Source organism: Chiloscyllium plagiosum, unplaced genomic scaffold (genome assembly GCF_037043375.1).
Source record: "Chiloscyllium plagiosum isolate Xiang-an unplaced genomic scaffold, Cpla_swu_hap1 HiC_scaffold_50, whole genome shotgun sequence".
NCBI lineage: Eukaryota > Metazoa > Chordata > Chondrichthyes > Orectolobiformes > Hemiscylliidae > Chiloscyllium > Chiloscyllium plagiosum.
Genome location: NW_028270188.1, coordinates 46371521 through 46393039, shown reverse-complemented (window position 1 = coordinate 46393039; position 21519 = coordinate 46371521). Strand labels below are relative to the sequence as shown.

The window sequence follows — 21519 nt, the reverse complement described above, 5'->3', positions numbered from 1 at the left end:
TCCACAATTGCTAACACCACCTCCTTGTGAACCTCAATCCCATCTCGTCTAGTTGCCTGTATCTCAGTATTTTCCTCAACAACAATGTCATTTTGCAGTGTGAATACTGACTTGAATGATAAAAAGTTGCAGCATGCTGCTATGCAGAGGGACCTGGGTGTCCTTGTGCATGAATCACAGAGGGTTGGTCTGCAAGTACAACAAGTAATTAGGAAGCAAATGGAATTTTGACCTTCATTGCTAAAGGGATTGAGTTTAAAAGCAGGAAGGTTATGTTGCAGCTGTATGGGGTGCTGGTGAGGCCACACCTGGAGTTTTGGTCTCCATACTTAAGAAAGGATGTTCTGGCACTGAAGGGGCTGCAGAGGAGGTTCACTGGGTAGATTCTGGAGTTGAGAGGTTTGGCTTATGAGGAGAGACTGTGTAGACTGGGATTATGTTCATCGGAATTTAGAAGAATGAGAGAGGATCTTATAGAAACATATAAACTAATGAAGGGAACAGATAAGATAGAAGCAGAGAGGATACTTCCACTGGCAAGACCACCTCCTGACACTCTAAAGTCTATCCGCCATCTCCAAGGCACAGGTCAGGAGGGTGATGGAATACTCCCCAGTTGCCCTAGATGGGGGCAGCTCCAACAACACTCAAGAAACTCGACACCATCCAGGACTAAACAGCCGCTTGACTGGCACCACATCCGCAAGCATCCACTCCCTCCCCCACTGACACTCAGTAACAGCAGTGTGTACTATCTACAAGATGCACTGCAGAAATTCATCAAAGATCCTTAGACAGCACCTTCCAAACCCACGACCACCTCCATCTAGAAGGACAAGGGCAGCAGGTACTTAGGAACACCTCCCCCTGCAAATTCCCCTCCAAGCCACTCACCACCCTGACTTGGAAATACACTGTTGTTCCTTCACAGTCATTGGGTCAAAATCCTGGAATTCCCTCTCTACTGGCACTGTGGGTGACCCCACAGCAAGTGGACTGCAGCGATTCAAGAACCCCCACCTTCTCAAGGGCAAACAGGGATGGGCTATCAGTGCTGGCCCAGCCAGTCCCACAAACGAATAAAAAAAAGGTGAAACTAGGGCATGAGGGCATCGCCTTGAGGTTAGAGGGAATGGATTTAGGTCTGAACTGAGAAGGAACTGCTTCACCCAGAGGGTTGTAAATCTATGGAATTCCTTGCCCAGGGAAGTAATTTACGCCACTTTGGTAAATGTTTTATAAAGCTAAGATAGATTTTATTTTGAACAATAAAGGAATTAAGGGTTATGGTGAGTGGGGGGGGGTAAGTGGAGCTGAGGCCATGAAAAGATCAGCCATGATCTTATTGAACAGCAGAGCAGGCTCGAAGGGCCGAATGGCCTACCCCTGCGTGTGTTTCTTATGTTCTTATGTATGTTTAACACCATAAAGAGAAGGAACTGAGTAGGTAAAGGTTGTTTGTAAATAATGAAGGCGTTTCAATCAATAATACCGAATGTAAAATACAGGGTTAAATGTGCAACTTTCGAACAGAGCACAGGAGGTTCAACCTGTGGTTTGTATCAGCACATTAGTGACAAAGGCAAGAGCTAAAGGAATTCAGGGAGAGGGGAACAACAGAGAATGTAGATGGTGCCTGTCTGTGTGGAGAGTAAATACTAGCAGCGAGCCGTTTGGGCTGTGCAGCCTGTTTCACTGTCATTCCAATCGGGCTGTCAAGGGCAGGCCGTCTAAGATGGTGCCTTAGAATATAATAACAGAAGGTGTCTGTGAGCTGTGTTGTTGTTATAACCAGCTGCTTTCTCCCAGCAGTGAATCCACTCTCCAGCGGTATGAGATGCAGCAGGCAGCAGAGTCAGTACCTGAAGAAATCCGTCCAGACTTTAACCACACCTTCAAGGTAGAGATGGCCAGACAAGATGCTAAACCCTCAGACCGTGTCACCGGCGACATTTAAACTAACCTTTGCTGTGTTTCTGGTTGCTGCTGTGGTTAGTGATTATGGTGCTAATGCTGGCTATAGTAGGGAGAATGAGAAGGGTCCATACCCTCCTAGACCCCCAGGGCTGTCCACTCCGTTATCTGGGAATCACACGCCTGGACCCATCCGACATCTCTCTCTGACAGGGATCACTCGAAGGGTGAGAATGTCGTGTTTACAGGGCAGCACGGTGGCTCAGTGGTTAGCACTGCAGCCTCATATCACCAGGGACCTGGGTTCAATTCCAGCCTTGGGTCAATGTCCGTGTGGAGTTTGCACATACTCCCCGTGTCTGGGTGTTCCAGTTTCCTCCCATAGCCCAAAGATGTGCAGGTTAGGGTGGGTTGGCCATGGGAAATTGTCCCAAAGTGCCCAGGGATGTGCAGGTTAGGGTGGATTGGCCATGGGGAATTGTCCCATAGTACCCAGGGATGTGCAGGTTAAGGTGGATTGGCCATGGGGAATTGTCCCATAGTGCCCAGGGATGTGCAGGTTAGGGTGGATTGGCCATGGGAAATTGTCCCATAGTGCCCAGGGATGTGCAGGCTATGTAGGTTAAGCCATGGGAGATGCAGGGTGACAGGGATTGGGTAGGGGAGTGTCTGGGTGGGATGCTCTTTGACGGGCCAGTGTGGACTTGATGGATTGAATGGCCTCCTTCCACACTGTAGGGATACTATGACAGTTAAAGCCACACAGAACCTGAACCATCGGCTCAGTCAGTAAATACAAGCCCCTGTGCGACACTCAGCGTTATGCACTGAGAATGGCCCAGCTCCCATGGACAGGGGCAGAGGGTATGAGTCAGGCTGGGTCACTCAGCCTAGTGTGAGTTGTACTGCCCACAGTCTCTGTGAGGATGGAAATGAGGAGTCCATTCAGCCCCATGAGACGGTTCCATCGTTCAGTTACTGTTACCAACAGCTGATGTACTGACAGCGTTGTTCTCATATTCCAGGTTTCCTTTTGCAATGGCTGCTGTCACTGAAACATGGGGCTGAGGAAATGGGGGAATGTGTACTCTAGTCAAGGTCAGTGGCTGGAGAAGAGGGAAGAGGGTTGAGAATGTTAGTGCGGAGGAATCAGTCAGTCAGTCCAGTGACAGTATGTTCACCATATTTCTCCTTATACTCCACAACCACCTGATGAAGGAGCAGTGCTCCGAAAGCTAGTGCTTCCAAATAAACCTGTTGGACTATATCCTTTTGTTGTGTGATTTTCAACTTTGTCCACCCCAGTCCAACACCAGCTCCTCCAAATCATTATCTCACAAATCTGTGATCTTTATCGCACCTAATTTGTGTTTTTAGATCAAAAACCAGGGCTGCTTTCCTGCTGAAGGTTTGGAAGCTAAAATCTACATTCCGACCATGATCAACGCATACTATCACATTTCAGCAGTGACCACCGCCTTTACCGAGCCAGTAAGTACACAGCGAATCATTCCGTATTGCAAGAAGGAGTTAGGTATGGTTCTCAGGGCTAAAGGGAGCTCAGGTTACGAGGAGAAAGCGGGAACATGCTACTGAGTTGGATGATCAGAAATGAGTGTGGATGGGCATTTGAGATATAACATTCAGAGATTGCAGGAAATTGGGATTAATGTGCCTTTAGTTAAAAATCACACAACACCAGGTTATAGTCCAACAGGTTTATTTGGAAGCACTAGCTTTCGGAGCGCTGCTCCTTCATCAGGTGGTTGTGAAGCTCCTGCTTTCAAATAAACCTGTTGGATTGTAACCTGGTGCTGTGTGATTTCTAACTCAGATCACCCCAGTCCAACACCAGTGTCTCCAAGTCATGCACCTTTAGTGGTAGTTATGTCGGTGCAGACTCGATGGGCCGAAGGGCCTTTTCTGTACTGTATGAATTGATTAATCAGATTGGATGGCAGCAGGATCCATGGCTGAATGGCCTCCTGCTGCTCCTTTTTTAACGTTTCTATGCAAGCTGTGAAATAGGAGACACGTTGACTCATCATTCAGAGGAGGGTAATTGGGTTTGCAGTTCCAATGGGGAAACTCTGAGAATAACAATAGACAGGAAGTGAAGGTGGCAAAGATGTTGCTGCTCTTTGGAAGAGTATCGTGTCCAGTTTTGTTACTGAGACCCACCTCATTTCCATGATGTTACATTTCTCCTCAATTGACTGGTGCTGTAAAAGACTCTGTCCCTGCTCAAGCCAAAAAGTGGATCTTGTGTGACAGGAAGTTCAGGATTAGCAGTGACACACCTTCACGTAAACCACTACAATTCAGAAGCGATCACTGTAGAAACAGCAAAGTGCATGCCCTGCCTAAACACAGCATGTTTAGCTGTGTCCGGTTCCTGCTAGTGCAACTCTCAGGGTTTATGCCTTTGGCTCCTGGTCTCCTCTCCCAGGTCAGGCTGTACAGGAGTCGATGTGGGTCAGGGAAACTCAGTCTGACTGCCCTCGGGAACTCTTTCTTTTCACAGGTCCTGGGAATAAATTGCTCCATGAGCAATGCTACAGATCGACTGAGGGCAAACCAAGACAAAGCCACAGAGGTCCTCAGCAGGGATTTCACATACGTGAACCGCCTGGTACTTAATCCATACCACTAACTGCACCTGAGAGAACAGGGAGGGAAGGCAGTAAGGACAGGCAGAGAGGAAGGGTGGGGAGAGGGGGAGAGAGAGGGTTGGGAGGGACATGGGCAGAGGGAGGGAGAGAGGATTGGGAGGGGCATGGGCAGAGGGAGGGAGAGGATTGGGAGGGGCATGGGCAGAGGGAGGGAGAGGATTGGGAGGGGCATGGGCAGAGGGAGGGAGAGAGGATTGGTAGGGGCATGGGCAGAGGGAGGGAGAGAGGATTGGGAGGGGCATGGGCAGAGGGAGGGAGAGAGGATTGGTAGGGGCATGGGCAGAGGGAGGGAGAGGATTGGGAGGGGCATGGGCAGAGGGAGGGAGAGGATTGGGACGGGCATGGGCAGAGGGAGGGAGAGGATTGGGAGGGGCATGGGCAGAGGGAGGGAGAGGATTGGGACGGGCATGGGCAGAGGGAGGGAGAGGATTGGGAGGGGCATGGGCAGAGGGAGGGAGAGGATTGGGACGGGCATGGGCAGAGGGAGGGAGAGGATTGGGAGGGGCATGGGCAGAGGGAGGGAGTAAGGATTGGGAGGGGCATGGGCAGAGGGGAATAGCTGGGGGGGAGTAGATAGAGAGGGAGAGAGAGAGACATTGGTGAGGCCACTTTTGGAGTATGTTATGAAGTTGAAGGCGTGTACTGCCCCTTGAAGGGGGAGTGAAGACTGTTTTGCACTGAGAGCCTACAGGCACATGGCACAGTATGGACAGGCCAACAAGACTTGAAGCCACATTGGGTTTGGTACTGGGTAATGAACCCGGCCAGGTGTTAGATTTGGGGGTAGGTGAGCACTTTGATGATAGTGACCACAATTTGGCTACGTTTACTTTAGCAATGGAAAGAGATAGATACATACTGCATGGCAAGAGTTGAAGCTGGGGGTAAGGCAATTATGAGGTGATGAGGCAAGATTTAGGATGCATAGGATGGGGAAGGAAACTGCAAGGGATGGGCACAATTAAAATATGGAGCTTATTCAAGGAACAGCGACTGCGTGTCCTTGATAAGTATGTACCTGTCAGGCAGGGAAGTAGTGTTCGAGCGAGGGAACCGTGGTTTACTAAAGATGTTGAATCTCTTGTCAAGAGGAAGAAGGAGGTTTACGTAAAGATGAGATGTGAAGGCTCAGTTAGGGCACTTGAGTGTTACAGGTTAGCCAGGAAGGACCAAAAGAGAGGGCTAAGAGGAGCCAGGAGGGACATGAGAGGTCTTTGCCAGGTAGGATCAAGGAAAACCCCAAAATTTTCTATAGGTATGTCAGGAATAAAAGAATGACTGGAGTAAGATTTTACAGCTCCTCGGATGCTGCCTGAACTGCTGTGCTTTTCCAGCACTACTAATCCAGAAAATGGAGTAAGATTAGAGCCAGTCAAGGACAGTAGTGGGAAGATGTGCATGGAGTCTGAGGAGATAGGAGAGGCGCTAAATGAATATTTTTCATCAGTATTCACACAGGAAAAAGACAATGTTGTCGAGGAGAATGGGAGTGAGGTTCACAAGGAGGAGGTGTTAGCAATTTTGGAAAGTATATGTTACTCATACTTTAACAGATCAGGAGGCGAGGTGAGCTTTTCTGGGTGTTCCGTTTAATTAGCAGAAGGGTTCACTGCCATGTTGTAACAGTCTGGGGGCTCGGGTCTGTGATTTGGACAGGTTTAGACAGAATCAGTCTGAGATTTACACAGATTTGAATAGATTTAGGGTACGACAGATCCCAGCTGATTTATACACTTGTTGATTAGTGTCCTAGATCTTTAAATAAAACATAGGTGAGGCAATTTGTTTAATGTTGGTTACTTGTGGTTGGTTAAATTAAAATTGAGAGAAATTAAGATTGCTAAAGGGGTTCTGGGGTTTGAAGATGGTTTTGAAATTTGCCAAGAAATTTTAGAAGGACAGAAAAAGGCCATACTTTTAGAATTAGCAAAGAGGTTAGAATTGGGCTTAACCGAGGATAAAAAGAAAGCTGAAATTGTAAGGGAGTTACTCAAACACTTAGCTCTGTCAGAGAAACAGACAAGTGCAGTAGTGTTAGAAAAACTTAAATTACAATTGAAGAAAATGGAGTTAGAAGATAAAGAGAGAGAGAGAGAGAGGAAAGGAAAGGGAGAGAGAAAGAGAGAGAATTTGAACTTCAGAAGTTGCGACTTAGTCAGCAAAGTCGTTAATAGGATGGAGATGAAGAGAGAAGGTAGTGATTTACACAAATATGTTAAAATAATGCCACATTTGATGAGAAAGATGTCGAAGCCTTCTTTATTTCATTTGAAAAACTGGCTAGGCAGATGGAGTGGTCAGAGGACTTTCGGGTAATGCTAGGTCAGACTAAACTGGTAGGCAAAGCTAGTGAGGCATTTGCCGCGCTGTCAGATGAGGGGGCAAGAGATTATAAAGAGGTTAAACAGGCTATTTTAAGTGCTTATGAATTGGTACCAGAAGCATCTATTCAGCGGTTCTGAAACATAAATAAGGAACCAAGTCAGACTTATGTTGGGTTCGAAAGTACTAAACGTAGTCATTTTGATAGATGGGTAAAAATAGATAAGACCTCCAGAGAGTTTATTCTGCTGGAGGTGTTGAAAAACTCACTTCCAGAGATGGTACGAATTCATGTGGATGAATAGAAAGTTCAGGAAGTGAGAAGAGCAGCAGAGAAGGCAGGTGAAAATACAGTGGTGCATAAAGGAAAGGTCAGCTTCTGGCAAGAATAGAAATTGGGAGAAGGGGAGACCCTACACTACAAAACAAAGAGTAGAGAACACTAGGAATTGTTTCCCACAGGTTAAAAAAGAAGCCCAAGAGGGTGGGAAGGAGGTGTTTCCACTGTGGTAAAGTGGGATATGTGAAGTCACAGTGCTGGCCGTTAAAGAAAGGCACTCTGGGAAAAGATGTGGTAGAAGAAGATCAGCCAGTGGCATTAGTGAAGGTAGTAAAGGAAATCCCAGGAGGAGCCGATGAGCTGCAGGAGAGTGCACAGCCGAGGCAGGGGCTGGGTATGAAGTTAGTACCTGATCTGTACAAAGGATTCACCTCTATGGGTAAAGTTTACTCAGAAGGAACAGGGGGAGAAGGGTTACAGGATCTAACCAGTCTCAAATAGAACATATTTGCACTCTAACCTGTTACCCGAGACAGTGGTAATTTGGGATAGGCAAACAGATATTTAGCATTCCCTGTGTAAGATCAGGTTGGAGTGCCAACTCAAGATTGGGGAAGTAATAGTGGGAGTGATTGACAGAGTGTCAGTTCTAGGAATCCAGTTTGTTCTTGGGACCGATTTAGCAGGATCCAAGGTGGGAGTGACGTCCCTTGTTGTGCAGAAGCCCAAGGAAGATCAAGGAACTAAGCAGTTAAAAGAAAAATACCCTGGTATTTTCCCAGACTGTGTAGTAACGAGATCCCACTATCGTAAATCACAGCACGAAGCAAAAACTAAAGAGAAAGATGAAGGAGTTGAGGTTCAAGTTAGCGGACATTCGGTTTGATGTAATGGTGCAGGAAAAACCTGAACAGGCAGAGGGTCAGGCAGAAGTGTTTAGTCCTGAAAGGCTAAGGGACTTGCAACAGCAAGACAACACAATAAAAGATATATATGTGGATGCGTACCTCCGAAAAGGAGGCAGAGGATATTCATGAGGGTTATTATCTGAAAGACAGAATCCTAAGATGGAAATGGAGACCACGGCAGGTTAGTGCAGAGGAGAAATGGACGGATGTACACCAGATTGCGTTGCCAGTAGTATACAGGCAGGAAGTGTTATGGGTAGCACATGAACTACCTATAGGAGGTCACCTAGGAGTACAAGAGACTCAGGCTAAGGTACAAAGGTCTGGAATGCACGAGGATGTGGTTACCTTTTGCTGTATATGTCATACATGCCAAATGGTAAGTAAGCCACAGGTGGTAATAAAAACCAGCACCTTTGTTGCTAATTTCCGCATTCGAAGTACCTTTCACATGGGTTATAATTGACTGTGTAGATCCCCTCCCGAGAACTAAAAGTGGGAACCAGTACTTGCTAACCATAATGGATGTGTCTATCAGATTTGTGCAGGCAATTCCATTACGGAGTATCAAGGCAAAAAGATTGGCAGAGACGTTACTAGCTTTCTTCATGCGGTATGGGCTACCCAGAGAGATTCAGTCAGCCCAAGGGGCGAATTTTACTGCTAGGCTGTTTAAGGAAGTGATGGATAGCTTAGGGATACTTGACTTTAAATCCAGTGTGTATCATCCTGAATCCCAGGGAGCTTTGGAAAGGTGGCATCAGACCCTGAAGAACATACTGTCAGGGTTACCTGAGTGATTGGGATAAAGGTATCCCATTCGTATTGTTTGCCATTAGAGATTCCCCAAACTAATCTTCTCGGTTTACTCGCTTTGAGTTAATATTCGGACATGAAGTGAGAGGCCCTTTGAAATTAATTAAAGAGAAAGTTGGAGATCTCACACTTGGATTATGTATTGGAGGTGAGGGAGAGATTAACTAAACAGCACCTGAAGAGGACACAGCATAGAGTGAAGCAGGTGGCAGATAAAATCTCTGAGACTTTGACATTTTCCCATGGGGATGATGCATTAGTATTGTTACCAATGGTAGGAGATCCCTTCAAAGCCAGGTTTAGTGGTCCCTATCCAGTTGAGAAAAACTTAAGTCAGGTAAACTGTCTGATAAAGATGCCGGATAGGAAAAAACCGTATCGGATATGTCATGTGAATTTGTTGTGACTTTATTATAACAGAGAGAAGGAACTGGAGAAACAAGTGTTAGTTACTGCCCCCAAGTCAAATCTAGATGTTATGGAGTTTGATGGGCCTCAAAGTACATTAAACAGTGAGGAAGACCTTGAGGTGTGGGATAGGGTTAGTAAACTATCTGTCTCAGGAGAAAGTGAGGACACCTCCTCCTGCTGCCCACTCAATCACGACCTCACCTCCCACCACCAAACCACCATATCCCAGACCATCCACAATCTTATCCAGAGCCTCCAACCCCATTGTCAATGAATCCCATATTGCCCGATTCTACCTCCTACCCAAAATCCACAACCCTAACTGGCCCAGTCAACCCATCGTCTTGGCCCCTGCCTGCACCAAACTTATCTCCACATACCTTGACACCATTCTGTCCCCCTTAGTCCAGGAACTCCCCATCTATGTTCGGGATACCACGCACACCCTCAACCTCCTCCATGCCATTTGTTTCCCTGGCCTCCAATGCCTTATCTTTCCCATGAACATCCAGCCCCTATACACATCGATCCACCACAACAAAGGTGCTGAACTGGTCCACACCCTCAATAATTCCTCCTCTCAATCCTCCCACTTCCTCCAGACCAAAGGGGTAGCCATGGGCACCCGTATGGACCCCAGCTATGCCTGTCTCTTCATTGGGTACATAGAACAGTCCATCTTCCGTATTTACACCGGCACCACTCCCCACCTCTTCCTCTGCTATATTGATGATGTATTGGCGCCACCTTGTGCTCCCATGAGGAATTTGAACAGTTCATCAACTTCACAAACACCTTCCACCCTGACATCAAGTTCACTGGACCATCTTAGACACCTTCCTCCCCTTCCTGGACCTCGTCATCTCTATTTCTTGCAACCGACTCAACACGGACATTTACTACAAACCCACCGACTCCCACAGCTGTCTGGATTAAACGATCTCCCACCCTACTTCCAGTAAAAATGCTATCCCTTATTCCCAATTCCTCTGCCTCTACCACATCTGCTCCCAGGAGGACCAATTCCACCACAGAACATACCAGATGGCCTCCTCTTTAAAGACTGCAATTTTGCCTACCACATGGTCGACGATGCTGTCCAGTGCATCTCCTCCACTTTCCACACCCCTGCCCTCAAACCCCACCCCTCCAACTGCAACAAGGACCAAACCCCTCTGGTCCTCACATTCCAACCACCAACCTCCAGATACATCGCATTATCCTCCGACATTTCTACCACCTACAAACAGACCCCACCACTAGGGATATACTTCCCTCCCCACCCCATCTTCATTTCAGAGAGACCATCTCCTCCACGACTCCTTCGTCAGATCCACGTTCCACCCCCAACAGCAACACACCCTCCCCTCCAGGCGTCTTCCCCTGCCACCACAGGACATTCAAATCCTGTGCCCACATCTCCCCCCTCACCTTCATCCAAGGCCCTAAAGGATCCTTCTACATCTGATAGAGATTTACCTGTACTTCCAAACACGTCATCTATTGTGTCCATTGCTCTCATTGTGATCTCCTCTACATTGGGGAGACAGGACGCCAACTTGCAGATCGTTTCAGAGAGCATCTCTGGGACACCCACACCAACCAACCACACCATTCCGTGGCTGAACACTTTAACCCCCCTCCCACTCCTCCAAGAACATGCAAGTCATGGGCCTCCTCCATCGCCAAACCCTAACCACCTGATTCCTGGAGGAAGAACGCCCCATCTTCCACCTTGGGACCCTCCAACCATATGTAATCAATGTGAATTTCACAAGTTTCTCCATTTCCCCATTCCCCCAACGTTCCATCTCAGCACCACCCTCTTGAATGGTCCTGCCTGTCCATCTTTCTTCACACCTATCTGCTCCAACCTCCTCTCTGACCTATCACCTTCACTTCCCACCTTCATCTACCTATTGCTTTCCCAGCTGCCTTCCCCGCAGCCCCATTCCCCTCCCATTTATCTCTCAGCTCCCCCCCTCGACCCACAAGCCTCATTCCTGATAAAGGGCTTATGCCTGAAAAGTTGATTCTCCTGCTCCTCGGATGCTGTCTGACTGGCTGTGCTTTTCCAGCACCACACTCTTTGGCCTCAATATCTGTCTCAGGACAAAGAACGCAGATGAAAGGTTTATTGCAGCAGTTTGAGCACATATGCAGGAATACGATGGGGAGGGCTAATGCTATTGTGCATGAGGTAGAAGAAGGAAATGCTGTTCCAATAAAACAACACCCCTACAGACTTAATCATTTCGAAGCCACACAAGTCCAGAAGGAAGTGGATGTGATGCTCAACGAAGATATCATCGAATCGAGTCAGAGCGAGTGGAGTTCGCCGATTGTGTCAGTTCCCAAACCTTGACAGGACTCAACGATTTTGTGTGGATTATCGGAAGGTCAACACCATGACAAAATCAGACTCATAACCAATACCAAGATTAGAGGACTGTATAGAGAAAGTTGGACAAGCCAGTTACATTACAAAGTTGGACTTACTGCATGGTTATTGGCAGGTACTTTTATCAGAGAAAAAAAATGAAATTTCTGTGTTTGTAACCCCAAATGGACTACATCAATTCAAAGTGATGACCTTTGGAATGAAGAACGTACCCGCCACATTCCAAAGACTCATGAACAGAGTTGTGGCTGGGTTAATAAACTGTGCAGTCTATCTGGATGATGTAGTGATCTTTAGTGAGTCCTGGAAAGATCACATGGTACAAGTTGGCAGAGCTCTTTGAACGATTAAGCAAAACTGCTAATAAACTTAAAGAAAACAAAATTTGCGAAAGCAGAGGTGACATTCTTGGGACATAACACTGGTCATGGAAGGTTGATCCTGTTATGACACAGGGTAAACCCTCCTGTTCAATTTAAACCAGCAACACAGAAAAGATTTATCCCGTGCAGTAATTCTGTAAAAATTCAAGAGGCCAAGAACTACTTAAAGTAAAAATTAACAACTTTATTTCTTAACAAATAACTGAGAATAATTAATTAACAACTATTTACAACTCCTTCCTCTAACCTATCTTTTATTTTCCCCTCTATAATACTAGTCCAATAAAAATTCTGATTAAGATTTATAAAATAAAACTTCTTATCTCAGAACCCAGGCAGTTTTCAGTTCTTCTCTGTATTCCTGTCGTTTTTTTCCCTCTTCTTGGGGATTCTGCTTCACAGCTTACTGATCGATAAAGGTACTTTTAAAAGAGCTATTTTTCAGGCAGTCTTCATGCGGATGACTTGGCAGTTCTCCTTCTAACTCTTCAATTTTCCCTGGTTTTATATCCCCAAAGCATCAAATTGTGTCATTGGCTTTTAAGATTATCAATATACTCAATTCAAACTTGATTGGAGGCTGGTATTTTTGGGTATAATTTAAATTGATTGGTTGAATTCGAATTTGATTTTGTCTCCAGGTAACCAGCTAATCGAGTTGTTCGACCAAATGTTACATTATATTTTTGTTTTCAGAACACTTGATGCTGTCAGGTAGTTCTACTAGCTAATAACTTTCTTAAAGGTACAGTACACCCACATTTTCATAACAGACAACAAGGAATGCAAACACGAAGGCCATCGAGGAATTTCCTCGACCAACCTCTAAAAAAGAGGTGCTACACGTTTTGGGACTAAGCAGATTCTACCGGAGGTTTGTTCCCACCGCTAACCGATTTGCTGATGAAGAACACAAAGTTTTGGTGGACAAAACAATGCCAGGAGGCATTTGATAATTTAAACGCAGCATTAATCACTGCACCAGTTTTAGCTACACCAAACGTTTTGAAACCCTTCAAAGTTGCAATTGATGCTAACTACATAGGAGCTGGAGCTGTACTGCTACAGGAAGGTGATGATGGAATTGAACTGGCAGTTAGTTACTTTTCAAAGAAACTTAACACCCACCAGAGAAAATACTCTACCATTGAAAAGGAATTATTGAGTTTGGTATTGGCCTTACGACATTTTAATGTTTATATCATGAACGATGTGTCGGAGGCAGTTGTGTACACGGATCACAATCCTCGGAACAATTTAAAGACAAAGATATAAGGCTTGCAGTGGAGTCTTATGTTACAGACTTTTAATTTACAAATCTTACATGTTCCAGGTCATAAGAGTATGATAGCAGATGCGTTATCACAGATTTAACGGATCAAGTATAGATAAAATTGAACAGATACCAATGTATTTCATTGTAATGGGGTTAAGAAGTAGAAAAAAATGAAGCCATCTTTTCATTATGATGGTTTGCTTTTTCTTGAGGGGGGAGATGTTATGAAGTTGAAGGTGTATACTGTACCTTTAAGAGAGAGTGAAAGCTGTTTGGCACTGAGAGCTTGCAGGCACCTGTCATGTGACTGACTAGCAGTCTCAGAGTATACCAGAAAATTGAAAATACGTAACATTTGGCGATGAAACAAATACCTGACTTTTGGTTGCTATGTTTTCACAACAATTCCAATTTAACTAATCAGATTAAATTATGCCCCAGGATACTAAAGCCAATCAAATTTGAATTTTACTCTTTTTTGACAACATCGAACCAATGAGACAATCCGACGTTTGGGGTATGAAAGAAGCAGACATTTTGAGAGTTAGCCAGAGAAAGCAACCAACTGCCGTGGTCAGAGTAAAGGCCAAACACACTCTGTGAATGGTACCTTTTACATATGAAACATCTTTGGGGCAAAAGACCGAAGACGACCCAGGGAGATCTGTAGCTGAAAGGCAGACACTGACAATGACAGCTGCTAGGTGGTTTTGAAAATTAAGGTGATGTAATTTTAATAGGGGATTTTATTGGAACAGTATATTGTTAGAGCATTGGAGGTAGATAACAAACTTCAAAGAGAAAGAAAGCTTAGAGTTGTAAACGTTGTTGTTTAATGTTCACTTTTAGAGTTAAAGAATAAAATTGATTTTTATTTCTTTAAATAGTGGAATTTGGGGAGTTCTCTGTCACTCATACTTTAACAGATTATGAGGCGAGGTGAGCTCTGTTGTGTGTTTGGTTTAATTAGCAGAAGGGTTTACTGCCGTGTTGTAACAAGTATTGTATACAGTTCTGGTTGCCCTGCTATAGACAGGATAGTATTAAATTGGAGAGGGTTCAGAAGAGATTGACCAGGGTGTTGCTGGGAATGGAAGGTTTGAGTTGGAAAGATAGCCTCAATAGGCTGGAACAAGACGGCATATTTGTAATGGAAGAGGAAAAAGATTTAAAAGGGACATGAGAGGCAATGTTTTTCACAGAGGGTGGTTCATATGTGGAACAAATTACCAGAGAAGTTGTGGATCCAGGTACAGTTACAACTGTGGCGTGATGCCATGTTACCTTGGGAGGGCTCGAGGATACAGCGGAAATTCAGTGAACTTTAAAAAATAGAATCATCATCAGTGAAGATGATTTTATCCCTGTGTTCACACCAACAGGACTGCAGTAATTCCTGGTGCAGCATTTTCACCTGCCGTATGAATACTGTAGACAGGAGTGAGGAGGTGGTAATTCACGTTGGCTACATGCTGTATGGCAAATTCTTCAGGACAGTAAGTTTGTGGTTCTTTTTAACTTCCTTCCCTCCCCAACTCACACACACAGACTCACATACACACCCCAACACACAGTTACACACACATCACTCGTTCACTCACACTGAGTCACTGACTCACTCACTCTCACTAACTCACACACACACTTGTTCACTTACATCAACACGATTTCATTACTCTGTGTGGAAATGCTGTCAGCAATAGATCTATGTGGGAACAGCTTGACACAGCTCAGCTCAATACCGCTCCAACCCTGGGTCCATGTACAGGTACGTCATCACCCAGATTATTGACCAATGGAACTGCAGGGCTGCATTATGACATTATCACCAGTGAAGCCTCATGAGAGCCTTTCCATTTCAACAAGACTGAAACACTTATATTTTCTTCTTCCACTTTGCAGCAGTTTTCCTGTAAATTCTGTCCATGACCCTCCTCACTACTGTTAGCTGCTAATTACCACGTTGGCTGAGAGCACATGCTGACACTTTCAAATTCTCTGCTTCCAGGTAAAATTCAGATCATTGAAAATTGTCACTACGCTAACTCTGGATGTACAAACTTCTCAGGTTCTGACAATTGCAGAGTCAGCTCGCTATCGAGAGGTAAGGAGGATTTCCTGTAAACTAAACTGGGAATGAAAAGGGGAGTGAATTACATTCTGACAGCTAAACCGGTTTGTTAAGATAGGTAACAAGACCTTGGTAAACTGGAGAGAGAGGAAGTGGAGCTGTGTGCATTCTGATACCAAGTTTCACTTAGCTTTGGTGTGGGATTTGGACAGATTCCATACCTGATTCCCAGGGACAGTGCAGGGTTAGATACAGAGTGAAGCTCCCTCTACACTGTCCCCCATCAAACACTCCAAGGATAGGGACAGCACAGGGTTAGATACAGAGTAAAACTCTCTCTACACTGTCCCCCATCACACACTCCCAGGACAGGGACAGCACGGGGTTAGATACAGAGTAAAGCTCCCTCTACACTGTCCCTTATCAAACCATCCCAGGACAGGGAAAGCACGAGGTTAGAGACAGAGTAAAGCTCCCTCTACACTGTACCCAACAAACACTCCCAGGACAGGGACAGCATGGGGTGAGATACAGAGTAAAGCTCCCTCTACACTGTCCCTTATCAAACCATCCCAGGACAGGGAAAGCACGAGGTTAGAGACAGAGTAAAGCTTCCTCTACACTGTACCCAACAAACACTCCCAGGACAGGGACAGCACAGGGTTAGATACAGAGTAAAGCTCCCACTACACTGTCCTCCATCAAACACTCCCAGGGACAGGGACAGCATGGGGTTAGATACAGAGTAAAGCTCCCTCTACACTGTTCCCCCCTCAAACACACCCAGAACAGGGACAGCGCGGGGTTAGATACAGAGTAAAGCTCCCTCTACACTGTCCTCCATCAAACACTCCCAGGACAGGGACAGCACGGGGTTAGATACAGAGTAAAGATTCCTGTACACTCTCCCATCAAACTCTCCCAGGACAGGGACAGCATGGGGTTGGATACAGAGTAAAGCTTTCTCTATACTATCCCCCCATCAAACCCTCCCAGGACAGAGACAGCACAGGGTTGGATACAGAGTAAAGCTCCCTCTACACTGTCCCCATCAAACATTCCCAGGACAGGGACAGCACAGGGTTGGATACAGAGTAAAGCTTCCTCTACACTGTCTCCCCATTGAACCCTCCCAGTTGGAGTCAGGTAGTGTAGAATGGAGCTGATTGCTTGCCTGCTGATGTGTCTGATTTGTTGTCTAGGTGATCGTAGAGCTGATCAAGCCAGTGGTGATCGCTGTGTCTCTGTGGATTATCATTGGCAGCACACTCGGAGGGCTTCTGCTGCTGGCTCTCATCATCTTCATTCTGTGGAAGGTAGATGTCTCTGCTGTAGTTCATAGACTCAGAGCCCATCATCAATGCGAAAATATGAGGGAGTGAAAGAGAATGAAGGTCAACTTGTTCATTAATATGAAAGAATACAAGAGACGAATTAAGCATTATCACTGAAGAAGTACCATTAGGCAAACTAATGAGGCTAAAGACCCCTGATGGCCTGCATCCTGGGATCCACTATCTCTGTAACTACTAAAAGAGACAGCTGCAGAGATAGTGGATGCACTGGTTGTGATTTGCTGGATTCTGGAAAATTTCCAGAGGATTGGAAAACTGCTAATGTCACACTTCTCTTCAAAAGGGAAGGAAGTCAAAAACCATGAACTGTAGGTCAGTTAGCCTAATATCTGTTGTTGGAAAACTATTGGAAGCAATAGCAGATATTTGGGAAACCATAATCTAATCAAACAAAATCATGAAACAGCTTCATGAAACAAAACTCATTTCTGACTAATTCAAGGAAGGTCCAACCCGAGGGGACCCACTTGTGTTGCATTTGGAATTCCAGAAAATGTTCAACAAGGTATTTCACAAAAGAGCCCACGGTATTGGAGCTGGGATATTGACACGGAGAGAGAACTGGCTCATGGGCAGGAAACAGTGAGTGGGATAAAGGGTTCCTTCTCAGGTTGGTGATCTGTGAGCAGTGGGGTTCCACAGGGATCATTGCTGGGAACGCAACTGTTCACAGTAATGGCTTAGAGGGAGGGAGTTAACGTACTGTACCCGAATTCACAGAAAACGCTAATACAGGTGGAAAGACAAATTGTGCAAGACATACAGTTTACAGAGAGATATTGATAGGTTAAGTCAGTGGGCAAAAAGTTGTCAAATGGAATATAATGTTGGAAAATGTGTTTTCACTTTTGGAAGAGGATAGGAAAGAACAGAATATTATTTAAATAGAGAAAACCTACAGAAAGCTGTAACACACTGGGACCTGGGAGTACTTACAACAAAACACAGGAAGCTAACACACAGGGACAGCAGGTAATCAGGAAGGGCTGATGGAATGCCGACCCTTATTTCAAGGGGGTTGGAGAATAAGAGCTGGTAGTCTTACTGTAACTGTATAAGGTGCTGGTGAGATCACATCCGAAGTACTGTGCACTGCTTTGGTCCCCTTGTTTAAGGAAAGATATTATTGCTTTAGAGGCAATTCAGAGAGAAGGTTCATTAGGATGACCCCTGTTCTGGAGGGATCGAGTTATCAACAAAGGTTAAACAGGTTGGGACTCATTGGAGTTTTGAAGAATGTGAGGTGACCTCACTGAAACATTTTTAAGGGGTTCGACAGGGTAAAGGCTGTAAGAATGTTTTCCCTCATGGAAGAGTCTAGGACCAGAGAGTATAGGAGCACCAATTTAAGACTGAGATGATGAGGAATTTCTTTTGTCAGAGGGTTGAGAGTCTTTGGAGCTCCTTGCCACAGAGATCTGTCAGGGCAGAGTCCTTGTGGATATATAAGGCTGAGATAGATAGATTCTTATCAGTCGGGAATCGAGGGTTATGGGGAAAGGACAGAAAAGTGGACATGAGGAATTTTAGATTAGCCATGGTGCTATTGAATGGCAGAGAAGTTTCGAGGGTCTGAACAGCCTCCTCCTGTTCATAGCTCTTATAGTCTTATGGTCCAGTTATTGGGAATGCTGGAATACACTTGGGTTCAGGAGACAATTAAACATGCTTCTAAAAGGAGGGCAGAGAATGTGGGTTTTGTGAGACGGCTGATGTGACCTTCCAACATGATGAAACAAGAACAGGCCCTTTGCGTACAGTGAGCCACTCCCCACCATTACAAAATACAATTCATAAAGTGTGGGATAAATTCTCTCCTGCTTTCTGAGGCAGTCACACCATCCTTAGGATCTATAATCATTCATCATTCCTTCTCATACCAGCTAAGTCACAACTTACTCTGAAAATGACTAAGTGTCTGTCTCTCAGCTACTCGCTAGGTTCCATTCTCAATGACAGGAACATTTGCACTCAGTATTTCTTACTTAACCTATTTAGACGTCCCATTTCAATAACAGCCCAACCATCCCCTGGTAACCAGTCCGAGATCCTGTGACACATCAACAGTCCATCAGTTCTATCACCTTCTCAGTCTCTCTGCAGAATTTTGAGAACACCAGAGAGATGGGGCAGAGCTGGACATATACCATTAAATGTAGTCATATCAAAGGCTCATGCAGCTAATACATTATTTTTGGGTAATGTGATTAAAAGGCAGTGGGCTGGGCTGGTGTTAGCCTGAATCAATTTCCCTGTCTCTGAAGGGGTGATGGGACATCCATCTGCAAGATCAAGGAATGGGAGGAGTGAAAAGGCCAAAGCAGAAAAAGTATTTCTTCCATCAGTATTGAAAAGAAAACTTTCTTCCTTACAGTGTGGATTCTTTAAGAGAAAACAAAAGGAGGAAGATGGTGAGGACAAGGAGGAGGATGAGAAGAAAGAGTGAGGCTGAGGGTGCTGAAGTCCAACATCCTGTACACTCGGCGTCAGGAATCGCGGACACATCTACACAGTCCCTCACACACGGTCTCACCGCTGTGCACTTCCTTGAAGCTTCTTTCAGTTTGCAAATGACCCTCAAAGAGGCTATGTCACCTTGTCTAAAACTCTTGGGACTAGGCTGGGGTATGGGGGTGGTGGGCAGGGGGTTCCAGGATTTGTTACAGAGATTGTGATGAACTAGACACAATCTTTATGGTGGATATTACTGCATTATACAAAGACTGTTCCTTTCTAATGTCAACCCAGCCTCCTTCGCTCAGTCCAAGCCCACTAACCCCACCCCAATGCTACATGCATCCTCTTGTCACAAGAAGCGCATGCTGGAAATGATGCCTTACGTGCACAAAGGGAGTCAAAGTTCAAACATATCAAGGAATGAGCAAATGTAACTACCAGCGAGCAGGTTCCCTGACATTAGTGTGGACCGAGTAACCCAAAACATACATTTACACTGATTTGACTCTATTCTTCCTCCTCCCCCCCCCCCCCCCCCCCCACAGTCCATGTAGTAAACCATCAAAGGACCAGGGAGTGCTGGGACCAGTGATCACATCCAGCTCCCACCCACATGGTGGAGCTATTTGTTTCTCAATAGCCCCATGCATTTACAAATCTGAAACACAGACTTACATGAGCTGAGACAACAGTGTGTGGTCAGATATCTAGCAGTTGAGTTTGGGTTTGAACGCAGACCTAGATCACAACAGATGGTATCACTCGGATTGCTTTACCACATTGGCATGTGCCAAAAATCTTTTCTCATCTTGATCTGAAACCACATGAACGCTGAGGGAAGGGGCTGCCTGTACATTGAGGTAGCCTGACCATGCTGAGTGCCCCTCTCTGATTCCAACTTCTCACTGACACCAAACTCACTCGTGGCCTAAAGAACAAATATTTACATGCACTTTATTTAAAGCTTTGGGTTTTTTTTTGAAAATAAACATATACTAAAATAAACCATATTTCTAGTTTTTGTTGTCTCGTTGTCGATACAAATTCTGAAGTTGGTCCTTTTCCATTCAGCAGCATTTCAGATTAAGGAATGGGCAGCGTGATAGCCCCACTCCTGGCTGTTAGTTGAGCCACATTGACCAGACGTCTGTGCTGACCAGTCACTGCTAACTGACAAATGCTGGGAATTGTGGGTGACAAGCAGTGAAGAGAGACATTCATTGCATTTCCGTATAAAGGGCATTTTACCTGCACCAATGTGTACTTATGTTTTGACTCTCCTTATTGTATGTTGAGAGGATGGCACCTTTCAGAGGTGTGACAGTACATTCCTTCAACTGGATCATCCCTTTTTGCGATGAACCACTCAGACAGGGTGGGAAATGTGACAAGTTTGGAAGCAGGGAGCTTTACTGGAGCCACACTAACACAGTTAAGTGCTGGCCAGGCAGCAAGGAAAATGAGAACACAAAACAACAAGTGCAAAGTAACCTGCTTGTTCAGGTCAGTAATGGATCCGTTTGGAAGAATGGATGTTACTTGTGTTATTCCAGCCCAATAGTGCCAAATGATCTATCACAAGCAACAAATACTTCAAACACAAATCAAGGAGAGTGTTGAGGGAGTTTTACAAGGTACACTTTGTATCAAACTCCTGTGTTGACCCTGTTCTGTGAGTGTTTCATCGGGACAGGTAGAGGAAGCTCTAATTTATATTCAACCCCATTTTATCCATGACCTGAGAAAGCTGTATTCCGGAGATTTTTGGAAGGGTTGGTCGTGTGTGGGGTATCCAATGGTTTCTGGGGATGACATGATGTTCCAGGTCCCAACTTATTCCCAGCTTCTGTTCGTTCGTGAGATGCGGCTGTTGCTGAAATGTGGGTGCACCTGGCTAGGCCAATATTTATCACCTAACTCTAGCTGCCCTTGAAAAGGTGACGGCGTTGGTGGTGACTTACCTTCTTGAACTGCAGCCCTCCATTTGGTGTTGCCACACTCGATGCTGTTAAGGAGATGATGGGTTTTGTGACCATGGTGGAAATGTCATCCTGCAGATCAAGTTGCCTAACTTGTCCCTTTTTTATTTATAGAATCATATAGATAAACAGCATGGAAACAGACCCTTTGGTCCAGCTTACACCAACCGTGTTTCCAAACCAAACCAGTCCCACCTGCCTGCACCTGGCCCATACCCATCAAAACCTTTCCTACTCATGAACTTATCTAAATGTCTTTTAAATGTTGCAACTG

The 21519-nt window shown here is 45.3% G+C and overlaps 1 protein-coding gene across 1 annotated transcript in view; it reads left to right on the top strand.

Moving 5' to 3' along the window:
• LOC122544732 (integrin alpha-10-like) overlaps window positions 1-20369 on the top strand; it is a 143030-nt gene extending 122661 nt beyond the window's left edge. Inside the window, exons 18-24 of the mRNA XM_087985099.1 lie at window positions 1813-1900; window positions 3292-3405; window positions 4439-4546; window positions 14766-14879; window positions 15392-15487; window positions 16657-16770; window positions 19184-20369. Coding sequence (XP_087841225.1) covers window positions 1813-1900; window positions 3292-3405; window positions 4439-4546; window positions 14766-14879; window positions 15392-15487; window positions 16657-16770; window positions 19184-19255 — 706 coding nt within the window. The 3' untranslated portion in view covers window positions 19256-20369. The remainder of the gene's footprint in view (window positions 1-1812; window positions 1901-3291; window positions 3406-4438; window positions 4547-14765; window positions 14880-15391; window positions 15488-16656; window positions 16771-19183) is intronic.
• Window positions 20370-21519: the final 1150 nt, after the last annotated feature.